Source organism: Echinococcus granulosus (genome assembly GCF_000524195.1).
Source record: "Echinococcus granulosus chromosome Unknown EG_S00070, whole genome shotgun sequence".
In the NCBI taxonomy this organism is placed as follows: Eukaryota; Metazoa; Platyhelminthes; class Cestoda; order Cyclophyllidea; family Taeniidae; genus Echinococcus; species Echinococcus granulosus.
In genome coordinates, this window is record NW_020170450.1 from 24,748 (window position 1) to 47,031 (window position 22,284).

Sequence of the window (22,284 nt, forward strand, 5' to 3'; positions counted from 1 at the left end):
AGCGAACGTCCCCCTCCCGTTCTGCCCTTTTCCTCTCCATTTTCCCCGCTTCAAAAAGAAAATGAGGACAAAAGATGCTCCGTTCCGCCTCATGATTATCGATTTCTTGTCGGTTTTTGTCCACCTTATAACATCTTAACACATCTACACACGCCCCCTAGCCGCACATCCAGTTAAGTGAAAAGGAAAGAAACTGTGTACAGTATGCGCTTGAGCTCTATCCCGCCCTCGCTCCCTCTCTAGGTTATTCTTCCTTTATCTTCTCGGTGTGTTTTTCTCCCTCTCGCCCTCTTCGCGTGTGTTTGCGTTTCTCCGTCTCTTCTTCTCTTGGTTTTTTTTCCTTTTTTTTCTAAGCGGCTATTGTCTTACTCTCCCACTCGCCCACTTCACCCCACTTTGCCCTAGCTCCTCTTTTATTCTGACTGACTGAATGAATGAGGAACGAATGAGTGACTGAATCGAAGAAATTGTCGCTAGACGCATCTCTACGTCTCTCTCTCTCTTCTCAATGTGCTGGTATTGAATTTGATTGGACTTGCAGTGTTATTGGGGAAAGTTCTCACGTGGGACTCTCCCTTGATCTTTGATTGGCTGATATGCCGTGGTTTGAGGATTACTTGGCCGAAATTTTCTGATCCGCTGTCTTCGCTTTGAGCATGGAATCCATGGATACAATCTGGAATGGAGGGCTAGCATGAGCACAGACGCACTGCAGACGGTTAGAGCTTTTTCATGCACGCTTAATGCATCCACAGCATTTCTTATAGTCTCTATTCCTCTTTATGGTTGACTCTTGTTGTGATTTATGCAAGCACTTCACTCCACTGAACTGGAAGACCAGAGGCAAGAATATGTTTGACCTAGAGATGTTTTTGAAGTGTTGAATGCCTGGGTACACTGCGTTCCCCACCGGGAGGATTCCTCTGGAACAATGAGGTTTTTTACCAACTGCGTTCATTGGCAACGTCTTGAAGGTAGCATGGAAAGACTAGAGTGGTTCCAAACACCACCAGTAATGCCGATGGTTGAGTTGTTCTTGAAAGCGACAAGACAAGACATTGTGGACCTCTGTTATGGAGTCGTGACGGTTGGATTGCAGCAGACGGAAAGCGGCATCATAGATCGTTGTCGCCCTTCGTTTCGGCTCCTCCAGAATAGTCGTCCTCTATTGAAGAGATTCCATGCAGCCTTTCGATGCCTCGTTTAATGTGGTTTTTTGTATCCAGCATGAACCACAAAAGTGCGTCTGCCTACTTCTGCAGTACTTGTAATGTCCTCTACTCTGTTGCCACATCTTGAGCCGTCACCGAGGGTCTGTTGAATCTGGTGAATGTGATTTGAGCTTGTCGGTTTTACAATGGAGGGTTTAACTCGGTCTCAAGGTTGTAGAGATTCTTCGTACTCAAACTAGACGCGACTAGTCAGACAGTCGGGAGAGTCTATTACCTCAAAACTTAGTTATGAGAAGATGTGCATGGGAAGGAGTACCGTCTCATTCTCGCCTTCCACATTTCTCTAAGATGGTTCTTTGAAGGGGTTCGAATGAGTTGAGTTGGGTAAATGGAGTAAAGGTTGACAAGATCATGAAAACCGTCGAACGTCCGCTTCCACATCATACAAGGTAGGTGAACAGAAGCCGAGTCTTGCCGTAAGGCACATTAGCAACTCCTCCTCAATTTGAAACCTCACAACTCTCTTTAAGGTCTAGATATTCTGCCTCCCTGAATTAGGCATAGTGGATTGTAAAATCAGCTGCTTTCATCGTGACGAGGCGAGAGACGTCTTTGCCCTCAACCGGTGATAAGTGTGACGTCGTGGACAGGTTCAATCCAGACATTGTCAATCAAGTTTGTCTCACACGAACAAAGGCATAGGATCGGAAACCTTGGATGCTCGCATCCGGGTCGGAAGGGCTCACCTACAGGACGGTTGAAATTCAAAGGCGTCCGCACAACGGCTAGTGGCAATCCAGGCGAGGCCGTGGTGGTTCCTCTCTCAGACCACATCATAGCAGTCACTGAGCACGTAGGTCGACCGGTCAGGATGTATGGTCTGGCGCGTTCTGAATGGCCTGGTAATGGAGATTCAAGCTTTACCTACAAATGTTTCCAAGCTCCAGTGGAACACCTCTGGTAAATGAAATAATTTTCGATATCTCCGTGACCCCACCAGTGACAAATTGTGGTATGTGAATTGACTACTTTTTTTTACAACTTTGATCGGTAACTTGCACACGAATTTTGTGCACCGTTTGGTGAAAGGGTTCAAGGTACAAGTGACTTTCTTGAAGTAGGTCCTTCGCTTCCTCTGCTCCTTAATTTCGACGAATGTACACGTCAATCCAACTATCTGTCCGTCCATTGTACTTCCACTTGAAGGTGTTGACAAGTAGTCGATCATATCTTTCATTCGTTGACTCGTATCGGAGCATCTGGGTTTCAAGGCATTCGACCAGCATTCTTTCGCCTGTATTGAGGTACCTTCCCGTCAACGCTCTCCGCTGATTCGGTCAGGCGTCATCCGGCCGTCCATTTGACAGCCCGTCTAGCCGTTATTTCCAAATTTGATTCAACCATACATCCATCCATCCGCGCGGGATGGCTAGTCACCTGTCCGTTGGCTCTTCTTCCGCATTATGCATTCATCTGTCAAGTCGGAAATTGAATAGTTAGGTCTTTTGTCAAATTAAATAACAAGGGCATTCGACTAATCGCAGCCAAGTTCTCTCCTTCCATCGAATTTGCTATATCGTCAATCAGTCCTTCCGCTAAATCATCCTTCCTTGAGCCACTGCAGCTCTGTTTAACCATCGAAACGCAATTTTATTCACCGATTAATTGATCAACAAACTCGCATTCACTCATCTCTCCTCGACACATTTCTTCGTCCAAAATCAATATATCCACCCATCCATCCATTTATCCAACGTGTCTCCACAAATCCCGCCTTCATCCCCACTATCTCCGTCCTTGTACTGCCAATGCAAGAGCATGCATTCATCTATCTGAGAGCTATTTGTTTATCCCCTCCCGGTCCATCGACTCCGGGATTCATTCTTCGGCCGCTTGTCGTCTGTCCGTTCATCCATCCACCCTTCCATCTATTCCACAGTTATCTATTTGCCACCCCCTAATTTCTGCATCCACCTGCATCTGTGCCCATCCATCTCAGATCCGCTCATCCATTTCGTTTAACGGTTCAGGATACGTCCATTCGTCGATTCTTCTAGGAACAGTGGAAGGGTCTCTCTCCCACTTTCATCAAATCCTGCCTCCCCCAATGCCAGAAACGCGAGGCCTATGTAAGCCTGGCGTACCGATGCACACACACACCGACACAAATTGGCATAGGTTGGATGAGTCACCATGCCGACACAGTGCGGGTCCAAACGCTGGCAGCGTCACGTGATTGGTTAGACGAGGAGAAAAGGTGACATCACCAAATCGATTAGTTAAGTGGACATGGCAGCGCTGCCAGTTATTTGGCATTACTAATTGGGCACTTTCTGATATGAGGAAGGTGATTACACGATAAAAATTGTTTATTGAGTCAAATTATTAATTTAACAAAAGCGCAGCGTAACTAATTCTTGCATTAAAACTACGGATTTGTGTAACTTGAGTGGATGTTATTGTAGTGCCTCGGGATTCCCCTGAAGGCGATTGAAGATAACGTACTCGGGTAGGACATGTATTCTCAACATGCAGAAGAGCAAGGGGTTACTGGCATAACCCAGAAGTCAACCCATTCGGCGAATGTACAGTGGCGGAGAGCCAAAGTGGCCCCTTTACCAAAACCGATAGTTAAACAAGCAATTAACGTTTTACGTGGCTTCTCTCCTCTTTCGAATGTCGTCCTCGGTGAGTCTTTTGTTCAACGTCCCACAACGGCCATCACAACGATGCAATTGTCGCTGTAAGTTGACACTCACAAGCCAACCGTGCTAGTCATCGAATATCCATTCAACTGAGGCGACACTTAACCGCAGCGTCACTGATCCCTCTTGACAATCCCACTAGGTCTGGAGTTCCATCCTATATGGGACCTAGATTCGGGGACAAGGGAATGTGCTAACTACCATGCGTGCCCACAGCTAGTCGTAGGAACACTGGCCCAAAAGCAGAGTCATGTAACAAAGGACGGGTTTGAACAGAGTTTCGTGGAGGTGGGGTTTCTTTCCTATTTCTCCTTGCAACTTTGTTCTCATTTCAAAGCTGCCCATTCATATCAGTCTATCTGGGTTCCATCTTCATGCAGGTATGGTAGGCAATTCCATAATGAAACTGTTCCAAATGATTCGCGACTATTCGTGCTTCCTTTGTGCATAGCTTTTCTGCCGACCACGGGACTGGGGTAGTTGCCGAAGGTAGACATCATTTGCAGCCCTTCTGTCATGGCTGGTCACTGATCCTCCCATCCGCATCACGTGCACTTCCTCCGCTCCAGCGGTAGAAATCAGGATAACCACCGTTTTGGGGATCGGGTTCGCCCTACATTTGGGGCCCCGAGACCATCCTAACCATCGAAGGCACAATGATGGCGAATCAAAGTGGCTCTTTATCAAGAACGGGGGGTAAACAACCAACGTATTACAGTCATTGGTTCTCAAAATACCCATTTATACCCAACTGCCTTATGTTAACCTTGATTTGTTTATTTTTTCATTTGACCACCTAGTCGACCAGTCAGCGGTGTATTTAATTCAAATGTGACCAACGAAGAGCAAATCTGATTGGTTGAAGGCTACACCTGCTGCTTAAGTGCATTTGGTGCTGCAAAGTGGTGGTTGTGAGACGCTACCGAATAGTTCGGCTAGCCAAGACCACAACAATCGGTCAGCGCGTCCTTGTGACGTAAACAAGTCTACAACATGAAGGACTTAATCTCGTCTTCACGGCCTATTGCTTTGTCCCCTTTGGTAACCATTTGTAATCAGCCTGTCGTTCTGCCTTATGCGATTTAAGGCTTTTCAAACCGTGGCATCGTCGAACCGTCAAGTGACCAAATTCTGCTCGTCGGCGTGATGTCGAGTTCAAAATATCACTCCCTCATGAAACTCGTCCAGCTCATGCTCAGCACTACAGCCGGTTTCTAGATAAATGGCTGACTTGAAACAACCAATTTGAGTTATTGCATTGCCAGTCTTTTATTAAATTCAAATAAAGTTACTCAAAATTGCTGTTTTCTTTTGCTAATTTGCTCAATCATCACTTAAAAAAGGAGCTAGATGCTTCAGGTCATAGGAGAGATGAAAAAATTCGCGTTATTTTACACACAATTGCACCCATGATGTCATTTTAACGCTGACCCGCTAAAGTGGAAGCAAAGTGTGAGAAACTTGCCGCCTTAAAAAAAAAGAGCGAAGTAATAACTCCTAAAGAAGAAACACCAATAGGATGTCAGTTTTTTTCTCACCCCGAACCAATCAAATTTCGAGGAAATTAATTAAGCGATTGAAGTTGAATTCGCCTCAATTAGATGATCATCTATTTTCGACATGGATACGCGAGTTCCAGACACCTGGTTTTCTTGGCGTTTGAAACGTCGACTATTCAATTAAGAAAATGAGATATATTAATAGCAATTTACTGATTTATTTATGGATCATTTGAGAGCATTTCACCTCGCCTTCTATGATAGCGGTGTACAATGTGTGTTCTCGCCTGCAGGATCAGGTGGTTTAACAATAGCAACTTGGCTTCACTAGCTAGGACGCAAGATGGAGGCAGAACGCTCCACAGCGCCTCTGGTCTACCTCTCGACTCTACAGTTGCTGCTTAGAAAAGGAGGCAGCAGACTTTTACGAACAGCAGCAAATGATTTCTGAAAATGGGTGACAGTTACTGTTAGTAATAGACGTATATTACCACCTTATCCAAATTGTGTGGGACCCTACTTGTAATTAAATCAGCCAGAAAAACCAGAAGCAATAAATAGGGAATTTTAGTCATTAATGCTGAATGCCATCTAAGCCATGGCATCATATTTCTTCTTCCACTTCGTTATGATACAATTCGAGACACAGCTGCCGGCAAAGGTTTTTAAATTGATGAATTACAAAAAAAACAGACTGGGATGATAGTCGGACATAATTAAGTCGTACCGTCCAACACAAAGCGAGCATTATTAATTTGGCAAATTCATTAGGTAGGTAGAGAATATTCGCCCAGTCCTAAAATGAAGACAAGTCTTTCGCAAAGTTGCAGTCAAAGATGTTAGAAGTTCTAGTCAATCCAAGAAAAAAAGATTAATGGGTTTGCTGCCGGACAATCACCTTCACAGAAACATCTACGTCTGTTTAGGCCTAAAATGCTCTGGGTTACCTTGTTCTGACCTTCTAAAGATAATGGAGCGATTTTTACTCCATATCCACCCACGCTATCGTACCAGGAAATGACGCAGCAGGTGTAGGGAGAGAGAGCCTAGTCACCCAACACAAAAAAGCAGCACTTCGCTTCAATGATCAAATGAGGGGATGGTGACGGCTGCAGAAGATTGTTTAGATTGGTTGAAATAATCGGACCCTAAAAATGGACCAAATCCTGTTTTGACAGAATGAGACTAAGAAGTGGAGTCTCTTTGTTGCTCTTCCTACCAAAAAGCCAGTAGTTGAATTTTTTCTGAGTCCTGTTTAAGATGGACTTCCTGTATGCGAATTATGGAGAAATTACTATTTTTTGGAGCACCTCCTTAACATATGCCATTCTGATGGTTCTAAGTATCCGTCATGCATTGTCGCCTAATCGCACGATGGAGGGATTATCGTTTAAACATGATTAAGTGAACGCTGGAGTTATCATGACGTGTTTATTATTTTCAGCTATGCGTATTCTAGTGCACTGCTGAATGGACAGCCAAGAGGAAAGAGTATTTTTTATTTAAAATGAGCACAATAAAGTCATTGTCACAGTTTATGTTCAAGCGTGTGTCAAGATACATAATCGTCTTACTGAGAAGAGGGAAGTGCTTTTATTCCCTTCTGCACATTGTAAAATGAGCCACCCATGGAAGAGAAAACCTACAGACACCCACTCATACATACGAGTTGAAGCACAGGAAAGTGATGGAAGCCAATTTTGACTTTGATAGCATCCACTTTCACTGTATTTATTTCTCTCAAAACACTACGCTTATAACGTCTGAATATAATCAATTGCGAACATTTACAATTTTAAGTGGTTAATGCATGCTGGACAGAATGACAGCTTTCCTCACCAACTCATAACCCTTCAAAAGCAACATGGTAAACAAAAAAGAAAGTGACGCGTGCTTGCGACTGCGTGATTTTATCACGAATTCCATTTAGCCCCAAAAAAATAAATCAGTTGATCGAAATACCTACGAGTGTTTAAACCATGGCAATAGGGGAGGGGCAATTCAACGGTCAACCGGTCGCTGAACTGTGATTGGTCATAAATGGTATCACGCGTAAATCGATAACAGCCAATGAACGTCTTCCTATTTGAATAACTACAACTCTAAAGTATTGCCAAATACTACCATAAAAAGTACCGACAAATAATTACTAGTTAAGTACAGACGGTTTTATCGTATGAGCAGTGACTTGAATGTTTACCATTGGACTTGAACAAGTGGGCAAAAATAGTTCTGAGCAAATTGAAGTCATGGCAATGGAAAGCCGCTTGCTTCACCCAAATCCGCTACCGCCTTTCAATAAAACGAGTAAATAGCATCTTTTTGCGTGGTTATGTGTGAATTAGAGAAGATTTTGCAGATGTCTCGGTTTATCAAATGCAAGGAAACTAGAAGAGGTTGAGGCAAAGATCCTACCGCTGTACTGCGTGCGTAGCCGAGAGAGATGAGCTTCAACAACGTCGAAAGTGTAATTCTCCTCCATCCCAATTAGTGGAAAAGTAAAAAAAAGGGACTGAATTAACAAAGCCGAGTGAGAAGTCATGGAGAAAATGATTAGGAAATCTTGCATTCACGTCGATTAGGTAAAGTGGTGCAAATTGGAAAGGATGAATTGCCTTCCACTTTGCACTTCCTCCATCCACTAAATAAGGTAAATGCTTCTCTGTGTCAGGACAAAAAAGGGAAATGATTTTGTTGATTTCGAAATGAACATTCTTGCAGTTTGCCTTTCTCGGTATCCTTAAAATGCTGTGAGTTCTAAAACACTTTCTGTTTTATAAAAACGTCTGACAGCACTCCACCACATCCTCACAACTCGCAGCGTCTCCCTGGAGAACGCAATATGTGGGGCGGATACAAGTGGACAACAATCCTACCCAATGTGCGTTAATGCCTCATTTAGATAGTGAGGATGGAAAGCAAAGTCCGTGCTTGTTTCGATTCGTGCTGGTGCACAACAGAACGCCCAGCCAAATCGCAACAGTCTTTGCAACCACTCCAAACCACATGCTCCTTTCACTGGTCACCAATGGCTAAAGTGGGAAACTTTTGAAGTTCCTGTTTCCTCTGAATATTACTCATATGTGTCATACGTTATCTCCAAGTTTTTGATGATTGCTATTGCACAGAATCTTGCGAAAGTGGTTCTTTCAGCAATAAAATAGTCAAGCTTCTGTGTCAAACCTATGAAAGCGGGTTTTGTCAATGAAATTCAGAGTCAATCCATCCAGTATTTTAACCGGAAAGCAACTTTAGAGCATTCTGCACTTTTAGATGATTCGGTAGAACTTTTCATTTTGATTCTTCCAGAAATTATTCTTTTTTAGCTTAAAAAAATGAATCGTGGAAACTTTGGCCAATTGTGATTCACTGTTGTCCCTGTCATCGGCACCAGTAGGCGCCTTCCCTTCCTGGATGTTGATAACAAAGCTAAATCAAAATAATACAACTTTTATCGTTTCCATGGCTGACTGACTAGACTAATGCCTAATAGATACCTGCTAGGGATTGTTGAGCCTCTAAAGATTTGCAATAAAAGGGTTATTAAAACTCTCGGACTTTAAAACCATCACATTGCGACCAGAAATAGATCAAGTGAGAATATACTAATGTAAAAATTATCCTTAAAGATCTGAATGGCTGATTAATACATATAAATAGTCCGAATTGTGATAAAAGAATGATATTCAAGTGCTCTTTTATTTTTAGAGGTTTGCTAAGAAAGTTCCCAGCAAGCACACTCAAAATATTTTAAGGATGCGAATGTAGGTCCTAATTAAGCCCAAACACAATCAGCTGAGTTTTTTACCATTGACGAAGTGGAAACTGCAAAGATGTCATTTGAATGGGCAAATTAAAGTTTATTTTACCTAGTCACAAAGAGAGATTAAATTTCATTTTCTAGGTGACTATTAACCATTCCATGATGAGTCACTCCTGAGGAAAATGTTAATGGCTAACTTGTGCAAGGGTATTCAAAGTCCCCTACAAACAACCAAGTTTTTCAGTTTATGGGTCTTGCAAAATTACCTTGAATAATGCAAAATTGCTTTGACTAAACATGGACTGGGCCTCACCTGAGCCTACAGATCAAAATGAGGAGGTTTACGTACGGTAGACCTCCAACTCGGCAACTGATTGGTTGAGGTTTCTTCAACCCCTTGAAAAGACCAATCAGGAGAGAGCTAATATAAACAGACAGCAGAATTCATCCTATCGCGATTTTGTAATTTGTAGATCTGCATTTTAGTTTTTAGTAAGGAGTAAATGCACTTATTTGCCTCATTTAATACTTGTCACATGCCAGAGGTGATTTTTGTGCAAGTGATCATGTGGTAAGTTAGGCTTGCTATAATCTGTGTACTTTTGCAGTATTGAGTGGACTGTAACCTTGTGAGTCAAAAGAGGAGAGGGACTACGTAATATGTTGGTTGTTTAACTCTCGGTTTTGCTAGAGGGGCCACTTCGGAGCTCCGGTATTGTATCATCGACGAGTGGGCTCGCCCACAGGCAATGCCAGTAGCCCTAGGCCCTATTATGTGTAAAATGTATATATTATAAACGAATATTATGCGTTCTTTTCGCCTCTAGTGAAGTCGCGGGTTGTTACGCCTGCATAAAACTGGTTAATTTTAACCATTTGCGAAGATGTAAATTAGCCAATCCACTATTTCAAGGTCAAATGGTGTCGACAGGTTATTGGTCAGTTGTTAGAATAACCAATCATATACTGAAAATGACCGAAATCCTCTAAAATAAATAAGCCGAAATTTAAGTGCCATCTTTACTAATTAATTGACGTAAGTTTTAATAGAAACATTTAGAATTCGGCTATTAGCCAGTTATTGCTCAAAATAGGATCGTCTAGACTATCCCTAGCCAAAGATTATGTGAGATAATTAGCGAAAAAAGCGGCGCTGTCATACTGCATATATCGGACACCGTAAGCACAAACGGGGAAGTCAGGACATCCCGTGCATGCGTTGTCAGTAGTGAAAGCGTCACGTTGTCTGAATATTACCTGTCGCATAGTCGACCACATCTACAGCCAAGTGAGTGCGGAAAACAATTTCGTAACATTGTTTACCTTAATAGATATTCGAGCGTAGTGATTGGTACACGGAGAGCACGTTTGGCAGCGTTACACTTCCCGGAACATCAAACGTAGTAACTGTATAAGGGGTTTAAAATAGAGGTGGAGCTTGAAGACCCGGAGGAGCTGTGGTCTACTCAACAAAAGGTAAGGCAATGATTGTTCATTTCTGAGGCTTGCAGGTTGTGAGGTAGAACAATATTCCACCAAAACACTCACATAGATAATTCCTTCTTAACTTAGTCAGGGGCTTACAGCCACTCTATCATTTCTAACTGCTAATTAAGCGGTAGCATTTTCCATTTTTGCACAATGTACTCGAATTACCCTAGGTATGGAGAGCCACCTACTAATTACTCACTTCGTGGACTTGCATTGGTCATCACTTCCATCCATTTTATGCGCGACCTTGGGTTGGTTTATTGTCGGCTTGTGAATGGGCCGGTGAGATCGTGGCGATAAGAATCTGGCGAATGACCACTTCTGTTTTCAGATGACTTGTGTATTCCCTGCTAAAGCCTAGGGTAAATAGAGCCTAAAGTAAGCTAAGAAGAGGGCACATATATAAGTGTACCCGTTTCTACTTTGGGTGAAAGAATCGGCATAATGTGAAGGCCAGTACAATGCGTGAATCACTTCACAAAGTTAACTTATATGCAAGAAAAATATTTGACATTTGAAGGTGGTTGGTAAATGTAGAACGAAGGTTCAGGCCTTGTGTCGCTTGAAGTACTTCTCTTCTAAAGAACGGCATTGCTACTCAAAATATCCTCCTTTCCTTCCTTCTTCGAATCTTGACTTCCAGTCTGTGGCAAGACGAAGGGAGAGGAAAGAATTTGGGTGGGTACATATCTTGCCTCCTATTTTATTCATGCACCAGTCGTCACGAGTTGATCAGTTGTGACTGGAGTGAGTAAAGTTTGCCTTTGCGTAAGCCTGAGTCCCGGATTCCTCAGGGTGCGAATAGCATTTGAAAAGGGACGTGCAGAAGCAGCAGTTGCATGTTGTTAGAAGCAACAGTTAGCATTGCTTACGTAAATGACACATTTCAAAGTGAGTAGCATTGTCGCTCCCATGGTGAGCACTTAGAATCTTTCAAGCGTAATGTTACTCCACTCATTCGTTACCACTGAAAGAAGTATGTGGTATGGAGTGGTTGCAAAAGATGCCATTTACTTGCTTTCATAAAAGGCTGTTGCAGATTTGGCTAAAGCAAGCAACATTCAAGTGCCTTGATTTCAATGTGCCGCCAATCATTTCTTACGCACTTGTTCAATTCCAATGGTTATTATTCATGTCAGTGTTTATTCAAAGGGGTGTCAGCACTTAATCAGTCACCATTTGCCGGTGATATTTTGGCAGTATTTGACAATGCTTTGGAGTTGCGTTTTGGCTAGATAGGAAGACGTTCATTGGCTGTTATCGATTTACGCGTGACATCACTTATAACCAATCCGAATTCAGCGAACGGTGGACCTCTAAGTTGTCCTTTTACCGTTTTAATGATTTGGGCACTTTGATAATTTTTTTTGGAGGTAGGAATTTGCGGTGAAATCACACATTGGTATTAGGTGTTAAAACCATATCAGGTAGCCAAAAGGAGATAGTGTGGGTCTACATTGCACCTCGCAGCTAGAAGTTGTGGAATATTTTGAGTGCTTGAAAATTGTGGTTGTTGTGACACGTTATAAAGCATGAGTATGAATCTGTCTATCCATACTTTTGACACTCTTCTACTTTTCTCATACTATGAATTGTTACACATGCGATGCTGAATGAAACTGATGCGATATGAGATTGTTTTTTACGATGCCAGATTAGTCACTTCTAATGCTAGAAAAACTGCACGTACAATGCATTTTGTGGTATTCTAAGTAAATGCAATGTTGGAAAGTACATTTCAGAGCTTGTGATGAATTTTTGAGGATCGATTAATGCACCACTTTCGAAATGTCAATAGTATCTATACAAAGCGCCTTAGGTAAGAGAGTCGTGGCTGAAGTTTGAAGCCATCCATAAACACAGGATGACTCCAACACCTAAGATCATCACCATCTCCGCAGGTTCTAAAACGCACTGTGTGGAGAAGATTGCTTGCGGCCTGACTGATTGTTTTCTAATGAGAGATGCCTTTTCATTGGGCGTCTCATTGATTACCTTTAGACGACATTTTACTTTCAACGTTAGAAGACTGTGCTAGCTTCGTGTGTGCATTTGTAACGTAGACTGCTTACGAAATTGCTCACAATGGAGTGTTAGATTTTTTGACAGCCAAACAATCATACTTTGGCTCAGTGCAACAAAAAATGGTACACCTTGAAGGTGGGAAAGTGCCAGAGGCAATAAATCAGCCAAAAATGAGCCATAAGTGAAGAGCGTGCTATTCACATAAAAACGAAGCAAACTACGTGTGAACAGAGAAAGGGAGAGAAGATGATACTCTCTCATTCTTTTCCCTTCCTGCCATTGCGCAATCACGCGCAAAGTGAATAGCCTGGGCCCAGGCATCCCTGTTTGTGTGCTTCCAGAGAAAGGGAAAAGAGCTAAGGAGGAGTGAAATTAATAGGCTTACGTCCGAATGGATTGTTATGGTGATAACTGGGCAGAAAAAAAATGAAATACGTTTGAAGTTATTTAGATAATTACGCAAAAGGTTTAGTTTATTTCGGTTGCGCGGGAGGCTTTCCGTTCATCGTAATTAAACAGCATAGGAGGCCCTTCAAATTTACTAAAAATTTAAGCAAAAGACATTTAAAGCGGTGAAAATGGAAAAGACTAATTGTTTCCATCTCACAAAATCAGGCTACTAGCCTGTTTGATAAAAAACTTTTGGAAGTGAACCAGATATGCGGAACTAAAGGTGAAGGTAGTGAAGGTAGGCGAGTGGTTAAAGCAAGGAAGTGAAGTGTTGACGTGTCATCCAACCATCCTGTGTCCGTCCATCCATCCATCCATTCTTAACCCACTCAACCCGTATCCACCCATTCATTCATCTCACAATTATTTCATAATTTCTCTGCCCAATGTGCATTACCTTAAAGCAACTCGTTATATTTTTAATTTAACTATCTCTCCAACACTGATGAATATTTTGAAGCAGGTCATCGGAGTAAAGGAACCAAATAGGCTGATACATGGATTTTTGGATAAATCTGGGTCGGTAGAAACAAGACGGCTTCGCGTTGTTAAATTTATGAGCTGGCGGATAGATAGGACTGAATGGATTGGAGATGGGTGAAAGGATAAATGAATCTAACAATGGAATAACTCCTTGACAAATTAATGGTTTTGGTAGCCAACCAAAAGACGATCAAGTATACCTAAAAGATGGCCTGATCGACAGATCGACGGTTAGATAAATAAAAGGAGAGTTAGCAATATCAGTAGATGGATGGAGGAAGTGAGAGATTGACAAATGAATTAAAGTCTGACTTGAGTAGAAAGATGGATGAATGAGTTATTTGATCAATTGCAAAACGATGAGACACATGAATAGGTAACTGACAGGTCGAATGCGTAGATAACATGGACGCACGAGACTGGAATGTGTCAAAAGGGTGGCTAATAAACACCAGTGTTCCAGATGAATGATGTCTCCCAAATGGGACGGCGAAATAGGTTCGTTTCCGGGTCGAACTGGACAGAAGGTACTGTCCGTAACCGCTGGAGGTTGTCGGCTTGTCTTACATACAGGACACATAGGTGTGTAAATATTTATTCAGGGGACCAGAAATCAATACAGAGCCTATTACTCGGTACCAAAAATCAAGTAGCAATTAAACTAAGCATTTGAACTACCCATTTAAGTAGCAACTATTTTACTTCGATCAAATTTTTTTTTCATTCTTCAGATTTTGCTCAAATCTGGTCTTCCCATTCTACTATTGGTGTTGCTTGGCTGTAACCGGAAGCCGATACTGATTAACAATGGTCAGTCGCTTGTGGATAATATACACCTTCTTAGTCTAAAATCATTTTAACAGTTATTCCAGCACTTTCTAAAATTCAAATAATGCAAAAGGGTATGTTTGCTAGTGTGCGAACAAGGCAAGACTAATAACAAAAAAATCTTACCCGTTATACTACATAGATTAATGGTGACAAAAAGCAAAACCATTAATGAATATCACAAAGGAATCACTACCTCTCTGGCTATTCTGGGACCGATTAGAGACATACATGCAGTAATTGTGTTTAGGGTGCAATAAATGGTATTGCTCATTAGATAATAAAAAAGCAATTGTTTAATTCATCCGTTCTTCTAAATTGTAATTTCTGCAAAACATGAGTTACAGTAGCACAAAGAACGGCTTTCTGCTTTTCACTAAAGTGAGCTAAAAGACATTTAAAAATTTTTTAAATTTCAGCTTTAAAATATTCTTTGCAAAAATTTTTTTGTTTATTTAAGCCAGTCAAACGCAAACATTGCGTAAAGGTCGCCGTAGCTTGCTGAGCGTTTTATGAGCCTACCTCGTGCTTGGGCAATTCTGTTGCCGGTTTTGCGTAGTGCGCTGATGGGACATGACTAACAATTAATTTGTGTGAATGCACTTTACCCGGTTAATTATTTATTTGTTTCCTCTTTCAAAATGGAACTTCTCTAGCGGTATTGTTTCATCGGGTGTTTGTGTTTTCGCAGCCGACTTAGTTTGTGAAATCATTTTGAATTTCTCTTTCTGGTTTAATGGAACGATTGCCTTTTTGTGGAACTTGTTTTGTCACATCTATTAGTAGCGGGTTTTGTTTTTATCCGTCGCAATATAACTCGACCAGATCGGTTGTTAGAATTTCACCTTCAGTCTACGGAAGCCTTTTGACTTTATCATAGCTATAAGGAATGATATTTGGTCTGATTTTAGTGGATTTTCTGTTTTTTATGTTGCTTTTTAATATCTTGATCACATTTTTCCCTTACAACACGTTCTAACATCTCGTTGAGGGTTGTAACTTTGCACAGTTTTTGTCCATTAATTCAAAGCTGCTTTCGTTGCGTTTACAATTACTTCTAGTTCTTGGGTATTTTAGATGATAGTTCATAGTCCTTGCTTACCATTGATAAGCAGCAGCTTACTTGTCCCTCTACAAATGCCATTTTAAATTTCATTTACCATTTTGTAACTTTTCACATCCTCTTGTGCTTGGAAAATCTATCAATCTGTATAAACCTGTATCATCGAAGCGAATTCTACATATATGTTGCAAAGATACTTTCCAATCTTGGGAGGAATCGAGGTTACTTGGTAACATCCTCTTCCGTGTTTGTATCATAGATTATGCTATGAAAGACTTCCTGTTTGTGTGTTAAATATCAGCCTGTTTTTACCCAGCATATGTGTACTTTTAGCATGGCAGTGTTCACATACACAATTAAAAAAATGTATCTAATTCTAGGTAGACTAAACTGTCGCTTTTTAAACGCTAGTCTACAAATTATACGGACACTTTATTTCCATGTCGACAATAAAAATTGTATAGTAGAATTAATAAGGCCACTTACCTCGTCTTCTATAAATTAGGTATCCACTCATTAAAGCGATATAATAAACCCTTAGTACCGTTTCTCTGGTATTTCCACACTATCGAGCGTACATATGGGTTTTTTAGAGGAATTAGAGGCAGAATTGAAGCGGCGTGCTGTCTTTTTTCATTTCATTTGTTGAAAAGAACTCGATGAAGGTGAATAGTAAACACCCGCTTTACCTGTCATATCTTCTGACATTAGTTATCGTAGAGTAAAGCATTCATTTATATAATTTGGAAACAGCACCAGGCATAAATATGTCCTAATAAGCCTGTCATTGGTAGTATTCCATATAATTTATGTGCTAAGCCAAATCCTGTAGTCTCACCTTCTTAGTAAATTGGAGTCGATCTTGGCTGTTTGCTGTTTCAGGCACCATGACTTCCCACAAAATCGACACCAACTGTATGACTCTGACTCGATTCATTATCAACGAGCAGATGAAGTACCCCGCAGCCTCCGGCGAGTTGACGCAACTCATGAATGGAATTCAAACGGCTGTGAAGGCGATTTCAAATGGTGTGAGGAAGGCGGGTATCGCCGAACTGTAAGTAACCGTACATTTGCCTCCCCATTTTTAACTTTTGCTGTTCGTTAATGAGGATTATAAGTCAGACAAATAGAAGTAGCTGAGATTTCACAAATGATGCTTAATTTTTTGGAGGATACATTACAAGATCCTGCACATCCCAAAAGGAAGGTAAGAAGTATGCACGGTCGGACGAAAGATAAATGGGACCGCGCTGTGCCCTTACAACTGGCGCAGAAGCTGCGTCACGCACCTATGGTAGACTGAAAGCATTCACGGCATACTATATAGTCCCCTTTCTATTCGTTTGTCAGCATTGATTCTCGAGTAATCCTCCGTCCGCTTTCAATTGTTATTATGGAATCAAAGAAGTTCATGCGTTCTTCAAAATGACTCACTGCAATGACTTGGGGCTGGGCTTAGTTGTTTCACAGTGGAACTTACGGGATGTTTTTTTGCAATAGTTCATTTTTTTTCGGACAGGGAACCACACTGACCTATTCGATTTCCCCAGAGTTATGCGTGCGCTTCTATAGTACATTGAGCTTCGCAACAATGTGAGTGGTCATCGTCTGTAGACACGTTTCACCCATCCATTGCTTAATCGCCGAGACTGCGATCACGACGATTTGATGATCATGAACCTGCTTTACATCGAGGTTATAGAGTTCATTGGTGGTGGTGGTGGTGCATATTTTCGCTAACTACGTCAACGCCGATGTTGATGTTGTCTGAATCTTCGCTTTTCTAGCCACAGACAGCACTTTGTTACATTTCCCACTTTGAATTAGATCTCTGAACCAAACCAGCTACGGGAAAAAATCACAAACGTACTCACGTGTCACTGCTAGAAGACTCTTCAGTTTAATAGATTCACCGTCTTTACTGCAGCTATGGCTTCACGGGGAGCTCAAACATTCAAGGCGAAGAAGTGAAGAAGCTAGATGTCATTTCCAATGAACTCTTCATCAACATGATGATTTCGTCCTACACTACCTGCATGCTTATCTCGGAGGAGAACGAAGAACCGATTATTGTGGAACCAACACACCAGGGAAAGTATATTGTGGCTTTCGATCCGCTGGATGGTTCATCAAATATTGACTGCTTGGGTTCGGTGGGATCAATTTTTACAGTGTTTCGGAGAAAGCGCCAAGATCATAGTCGAGCGGACCTGAGTGAGGCACTGCAGAGCGGACGGAATGCGGTGGCTGCAGGATATGCGATCTATGGGAGCTCGACGATGATTGTGCTGTCCTTGGGATTGGGAGTGCATGGATTCACGCTGGATCCGGTGAGATTCTTAACAAATTAGATAGGAAGATGTCATTCATTGCATGCTTCCATCCATCTGGCATCTACGCCCACCTTATAGATTCATCCATCCCTCCCTTATCCATCTGTCCATCCATACCGTATGCATCAATTCATCCGCCCATCCACCCACCTTGTGTTCACTGAATCTTTCACCTATTTCATCAACCCGATTTTAATTCAGTTTGCTCATCTATATGTGCAGCTGCCTTCTTTCTTCAATCGTGTAATGTCATAATTTTTGTGATCCTAGTCCTTGGGCGAGTTCATTCTCACTTCACCGAATATTACGATTCCCAAACGCGGCAAAATTTACTCCATTAACGAAGGCTACGCCTCCTGTTGGTTCAAAGGCATAGCGAACTATATTCATGAAAAGAAGTTCCCAAAGGTTTGTTCTTATTTTTAACCTTATCTAACCCGAGAACCTAATTTGTTAGGAAAGGATTGTTTGCTGTCTGACTGCTTGATTTGTGATAAGAGTTGGTTCTTTGACTACTCCTAAATGGTAATTTTCAAGGCATGTGTTGTTTCAACCCTAGAAAACCTTGCCTGGTTCGCATGAAGAACTACATAGGGAATCAGTTACAATGAGCTATTAACTTAATGAAGTTCAAACATTTATGACTGAGCTTTATCAACACCATGCAGCGCCAAACACAGTAATCCAACTCGAAGATTGTTACAAACTCCTGCCGAGCTTCCACTCAGATCAGATGAGAGATAACGACTTCAATACGAAGCTATTTGTTGCCAATAAGCCTGAGTAGGCTGCGGGTGCACTGTATGCGCACGGGCTGGCTTTAGACATGAAGAAAAATAGATCCTAGAAACTCAAAGCAGGGATGTTATCTGCGGTTGTGGAAATCCCTAGCTGAGATGAGACAAGTGTGATCTTGAAAACTAGCCAAAGTCCATTAATCCATCAAAGGAAAGGATTTGTCTTTCTTGTGAAAAGGTGTAGACTCAGAGATGGGAGGATATGGGGCGAGAGGTAGCGGAAGATAGCCCATTGTCCCCACTTTTTCCTGGCACTGGGCAACCACATGTAAAGTGAACTCTGGACCAACAAAAAAGTAAAATGACTGAGGCAATCTCCTTCTTGTTCACTTTTGTTGCGCCTCTCGTCGTCGGTGGAGGATGGAATGAATAAAGTAGTGAGCCTTTAACCGAGTAAAATAGGTGAAGAACCCCTCTGAATCGCAGACGGACAGAATCACGTGGTACAAGGATCACACATTTATGGGAAGCCGGTCAAATTTCCTAATTTATTTCGCTTTCTTCATCTTGGCGTGTGAACTTATACTGATCTATTTATTTTAGAATGGTAAGCCCTATGCGAGTCGGTACATTGGATCCATGGTAGCCGATGTTCATCGAACCTTGCTCTACGGAGGTATCTTTCTTTATCCCGACCTAAGCACTGCTCCTGAAGGCAAGGTGAGTCCCTTTACTTACTGATCAACGAATCGTTTGTTCCATACTCATCTGGTAGGTAATGAATTTGATGATATGTAAATAAATACTTTTAAAACTGGAAATGAGATTAAATTGGAGGCATACTTGCCGTTTTTAAAAAAGGAATTGGGAGGAGATTTGGTCGAAAGGTGAGAGAAAATTAAGGTGGCCTAACTTTCAAGGAGTTTGTGAGCACCATTTTTTTGAAATGTGTTCTTACCAAACCACCCAAAGTTACAAACAATTGGCAAATAATTGGGATTTGTGTGTTTCATCTATCTGTTCGTTAATTTGCCCTTCTTTTGTGAGTCCATGGATTGAATCTTTTCCACCTTCTATCCATTCATCCTTCACTCTACCCGTTCATCATATCAATCAGTTAGCTGCCTACTTGTCAAGATTTCATCTGTCAACCATTCCTACATTCCATTGTACCGCCTCTCATCCATTCGTTCCCCCGCCTCCCCTCTCCTCTTACTCAGGCCTATCCGACCATCATTCCTACCTATTTAGCGGTTACCTCCTACCTGACACCGCTCAACTATTTGACTCTATCAATTGCTCTATGCATCCGAGCACGGATTTAGTTGTCGGCTCAATCGTACCCTTTTTTCTACTCATCTGTACAATAATTTCATTATCAACCCATTTTTCATCATCTTGCTGTTCTTCAACCCAGCCTTCTATCCATTCTTTGGAGATTCGTTCCAATATTTGTTTCAGTGCCTATTCATCTTTTTTGACATATGCGCTGAAAATCACTTATCATCCATCCATTAGTTCAATCGTCCATTTAATCATTCATCCATGCAACCGTCTGGCTCTCCACCAGTACAACCGTCCCTACGTCTAATTCCTTCACTAGTGCATCGCTCTGGCAATCCATCAGGTAAATAGAAGGTGTGGGGAAGACATCGGCCTTGGAAAAAAGTCTGGAATTTTGGCTATGATTGTTCTAGTTCACTCTAGGTTCGTTGTGTTCCTTACTCCGGCCATGTAACTACCAACCCATATTTTTGTGCGTCCATCCCTTTCGTGCATCCATTAAACCTTCCTTCGGAGCAGGAATCTATCCATCTCCTGACTCCCACGTCTAGCTGGCGTAAACCTTGTCGGTAGATATTGGAGACTGGGGTTTCTATGTTCGCATAGCCAGCATCCTATCCAAATACCCAACCAGATAAATGACAAAGACTTCAGGGCAGGTGTCTTTGTCACCGACGTAAATGCGTAATCGTGGGGACTACGATCGGTGCACACAGCTATGGCGGCTAGGGAACGAGGTCCGCCCTGAGTGTCTGTGTGCTGATGATTTCAGTCGCACGTTTTTCTAGTAGTTGACTTACCTCAACCTTTGAGTGGGCGTCAGTACTCATCGGACACATCTCCGCTTGATACAAAGCAATCAGGAGAGACGGAATGTTTGGAGGTTGGGCACAGTTGGCACTCCTAGGAAATTGAACGGGAACGGTTTTTCAGGGCTCGCAGGCATCCCTAGCCTACCTTCGATCAAATTGCGAAGGGACGCGATGCGACTTGACATTCTTAACAATTCGTACACTTTGGCAGATAGTAGCGAAACAGCGACCTTTCCACTCACCCATCCACTTCGTATCCATCCATTCGGTTTACTTATTCACCCACCTTCCAGTCTTTCATTGTTTTATCTCTCCATTAATCCCTCGTGGAAGGAATGCCTTTTTTCTGCCAACATTTTTTGCAACTTTACGTGCCTTTTGCCGGACACTTCAGTGTCCCGATTGTTCTTTTTAGCTACGATTACTCTATGAGTGTATTCCAATGGCCTACATAGTAGAACAAGCTGGTGGCAAGGCGATGGCAAAGAATGGTTTGAGCATTTTGGACATTAAACCAACTCGCATTCATCAACGGACTCCCATCTACCTTGGCAGTTCAGAAGATGTGGGCGAGGTTGTCCAATTTCTTGCTGAAGCCGGAAAAGGTGACAACTGCGTGGCATAAAATTAGGTCCCTACTCTTACACTGTTGTTATTCTCATGATCTGCTAGCTTTGACAATTGAGTAACCTTGATCAAACAATAAAAGCCTTATTAATTAATGAATGGTTTTCATTAAATTGCTACTTCCACTTCGTCATCCACTTTTACTGCATCATCACCGCCTTGGTCTCAGATCTGGTTGCTGTGGTGCATCCTGGCTGACTGGTTCGTTTACTTGGTCAAAACCGCTTATCAGAATGGGATATAACTTCCACGTAGAAATTAGCTAGCCAACGTTCATTTCTCCCATCCCTTGAGGCATTTTCTGTGCTGCCACTTTGTTTCATTCTAGAGTGCAGGTTGGTACTTTCCAATGGCAAGTCTGCTTTTGTTTATCATTCTGTCATGTGACACTTTTAGGGTGTGGGTTGGCTGCTAAATCGAGTCATCGCAGTGGCATCTGAGAGAAGCATCCCTCTATTAGCAGACAAAAAGTGTGGTTTTTTTTGCTTTTTTTGTTACAGAAAATAATGTTTTCCAAAACCGTGTTTAGCAATAACCCCGGCTACCGGCGCTTGCTATGCTCGCATTGTCATCCGAGGTTAGGCTGGCTTGTCAAATTCCCTGTACATCCCGGCGATTCGTGAACTTTATTAAATTTATGAGCCAGAAAAAAAGTTGATTTTGACTACTCCCCTGCTGCGGCATTATTTTTGGTTTATTAGGAACCCGGAAGCTGACTTTGGCCCCAAAAGAGCACAAAACCATTTGTAGACTTCGAAGTTCGAAATAGGCGAGTTTTATTTTCCAAGTTAAGCTAATCGACTAGGGAAATTTTTTTTCCTTCGTTGTCGGATGAAGTTACTTCTATCAATTGGCTTTGTTCTTGTCTCTGGTTGGCTGGTGTAGGCGACTTCAAGGTCAAACAGGGAAGGGGAACGCATGGGCAGTTTTAGCACCGTTCTATTGGGCGGTTTCTTTTTTCCCATTCTTCCTACTGGGTCATGTTTGCATTTCTGAAGGAGGAAAAGGT

General features: G+C 42.0%; 1 protein-coding gene across 1 annotated transcript; it reads left to right on the forward strand. All coding sequences in view use genetic code 11, as the record gives it.

The window, feature by feature from the left end:
* Window positions 1-12,494: 12,494 nt before the first annotated feature.
* Window positions 12,495-21,273, forward strand: EGR_07106 (Fructose-1,6-bisphosphatase; the record flags this gene model as incomplete). The annotated part of the gene is made up of 6 exons (XM_024496355.1): window positions 12,495-12,579; window positions 16,362-16,536; window positions 17,410-17,812; window positions 18,086-18,223; window positions 19,156-19,272; window positions 21,064-21,273. The coding sequence occupies 6 exons, from the start codon at window positions 12,495-12,497 to the stop codon at window positions 21,271-21,273; spliced, it is 1,128 nt and encodes a 375-aa protein (XP_024349196.1).
* Window positions 21,274-22,284: the final 1,011 nt, after the last annotated feature.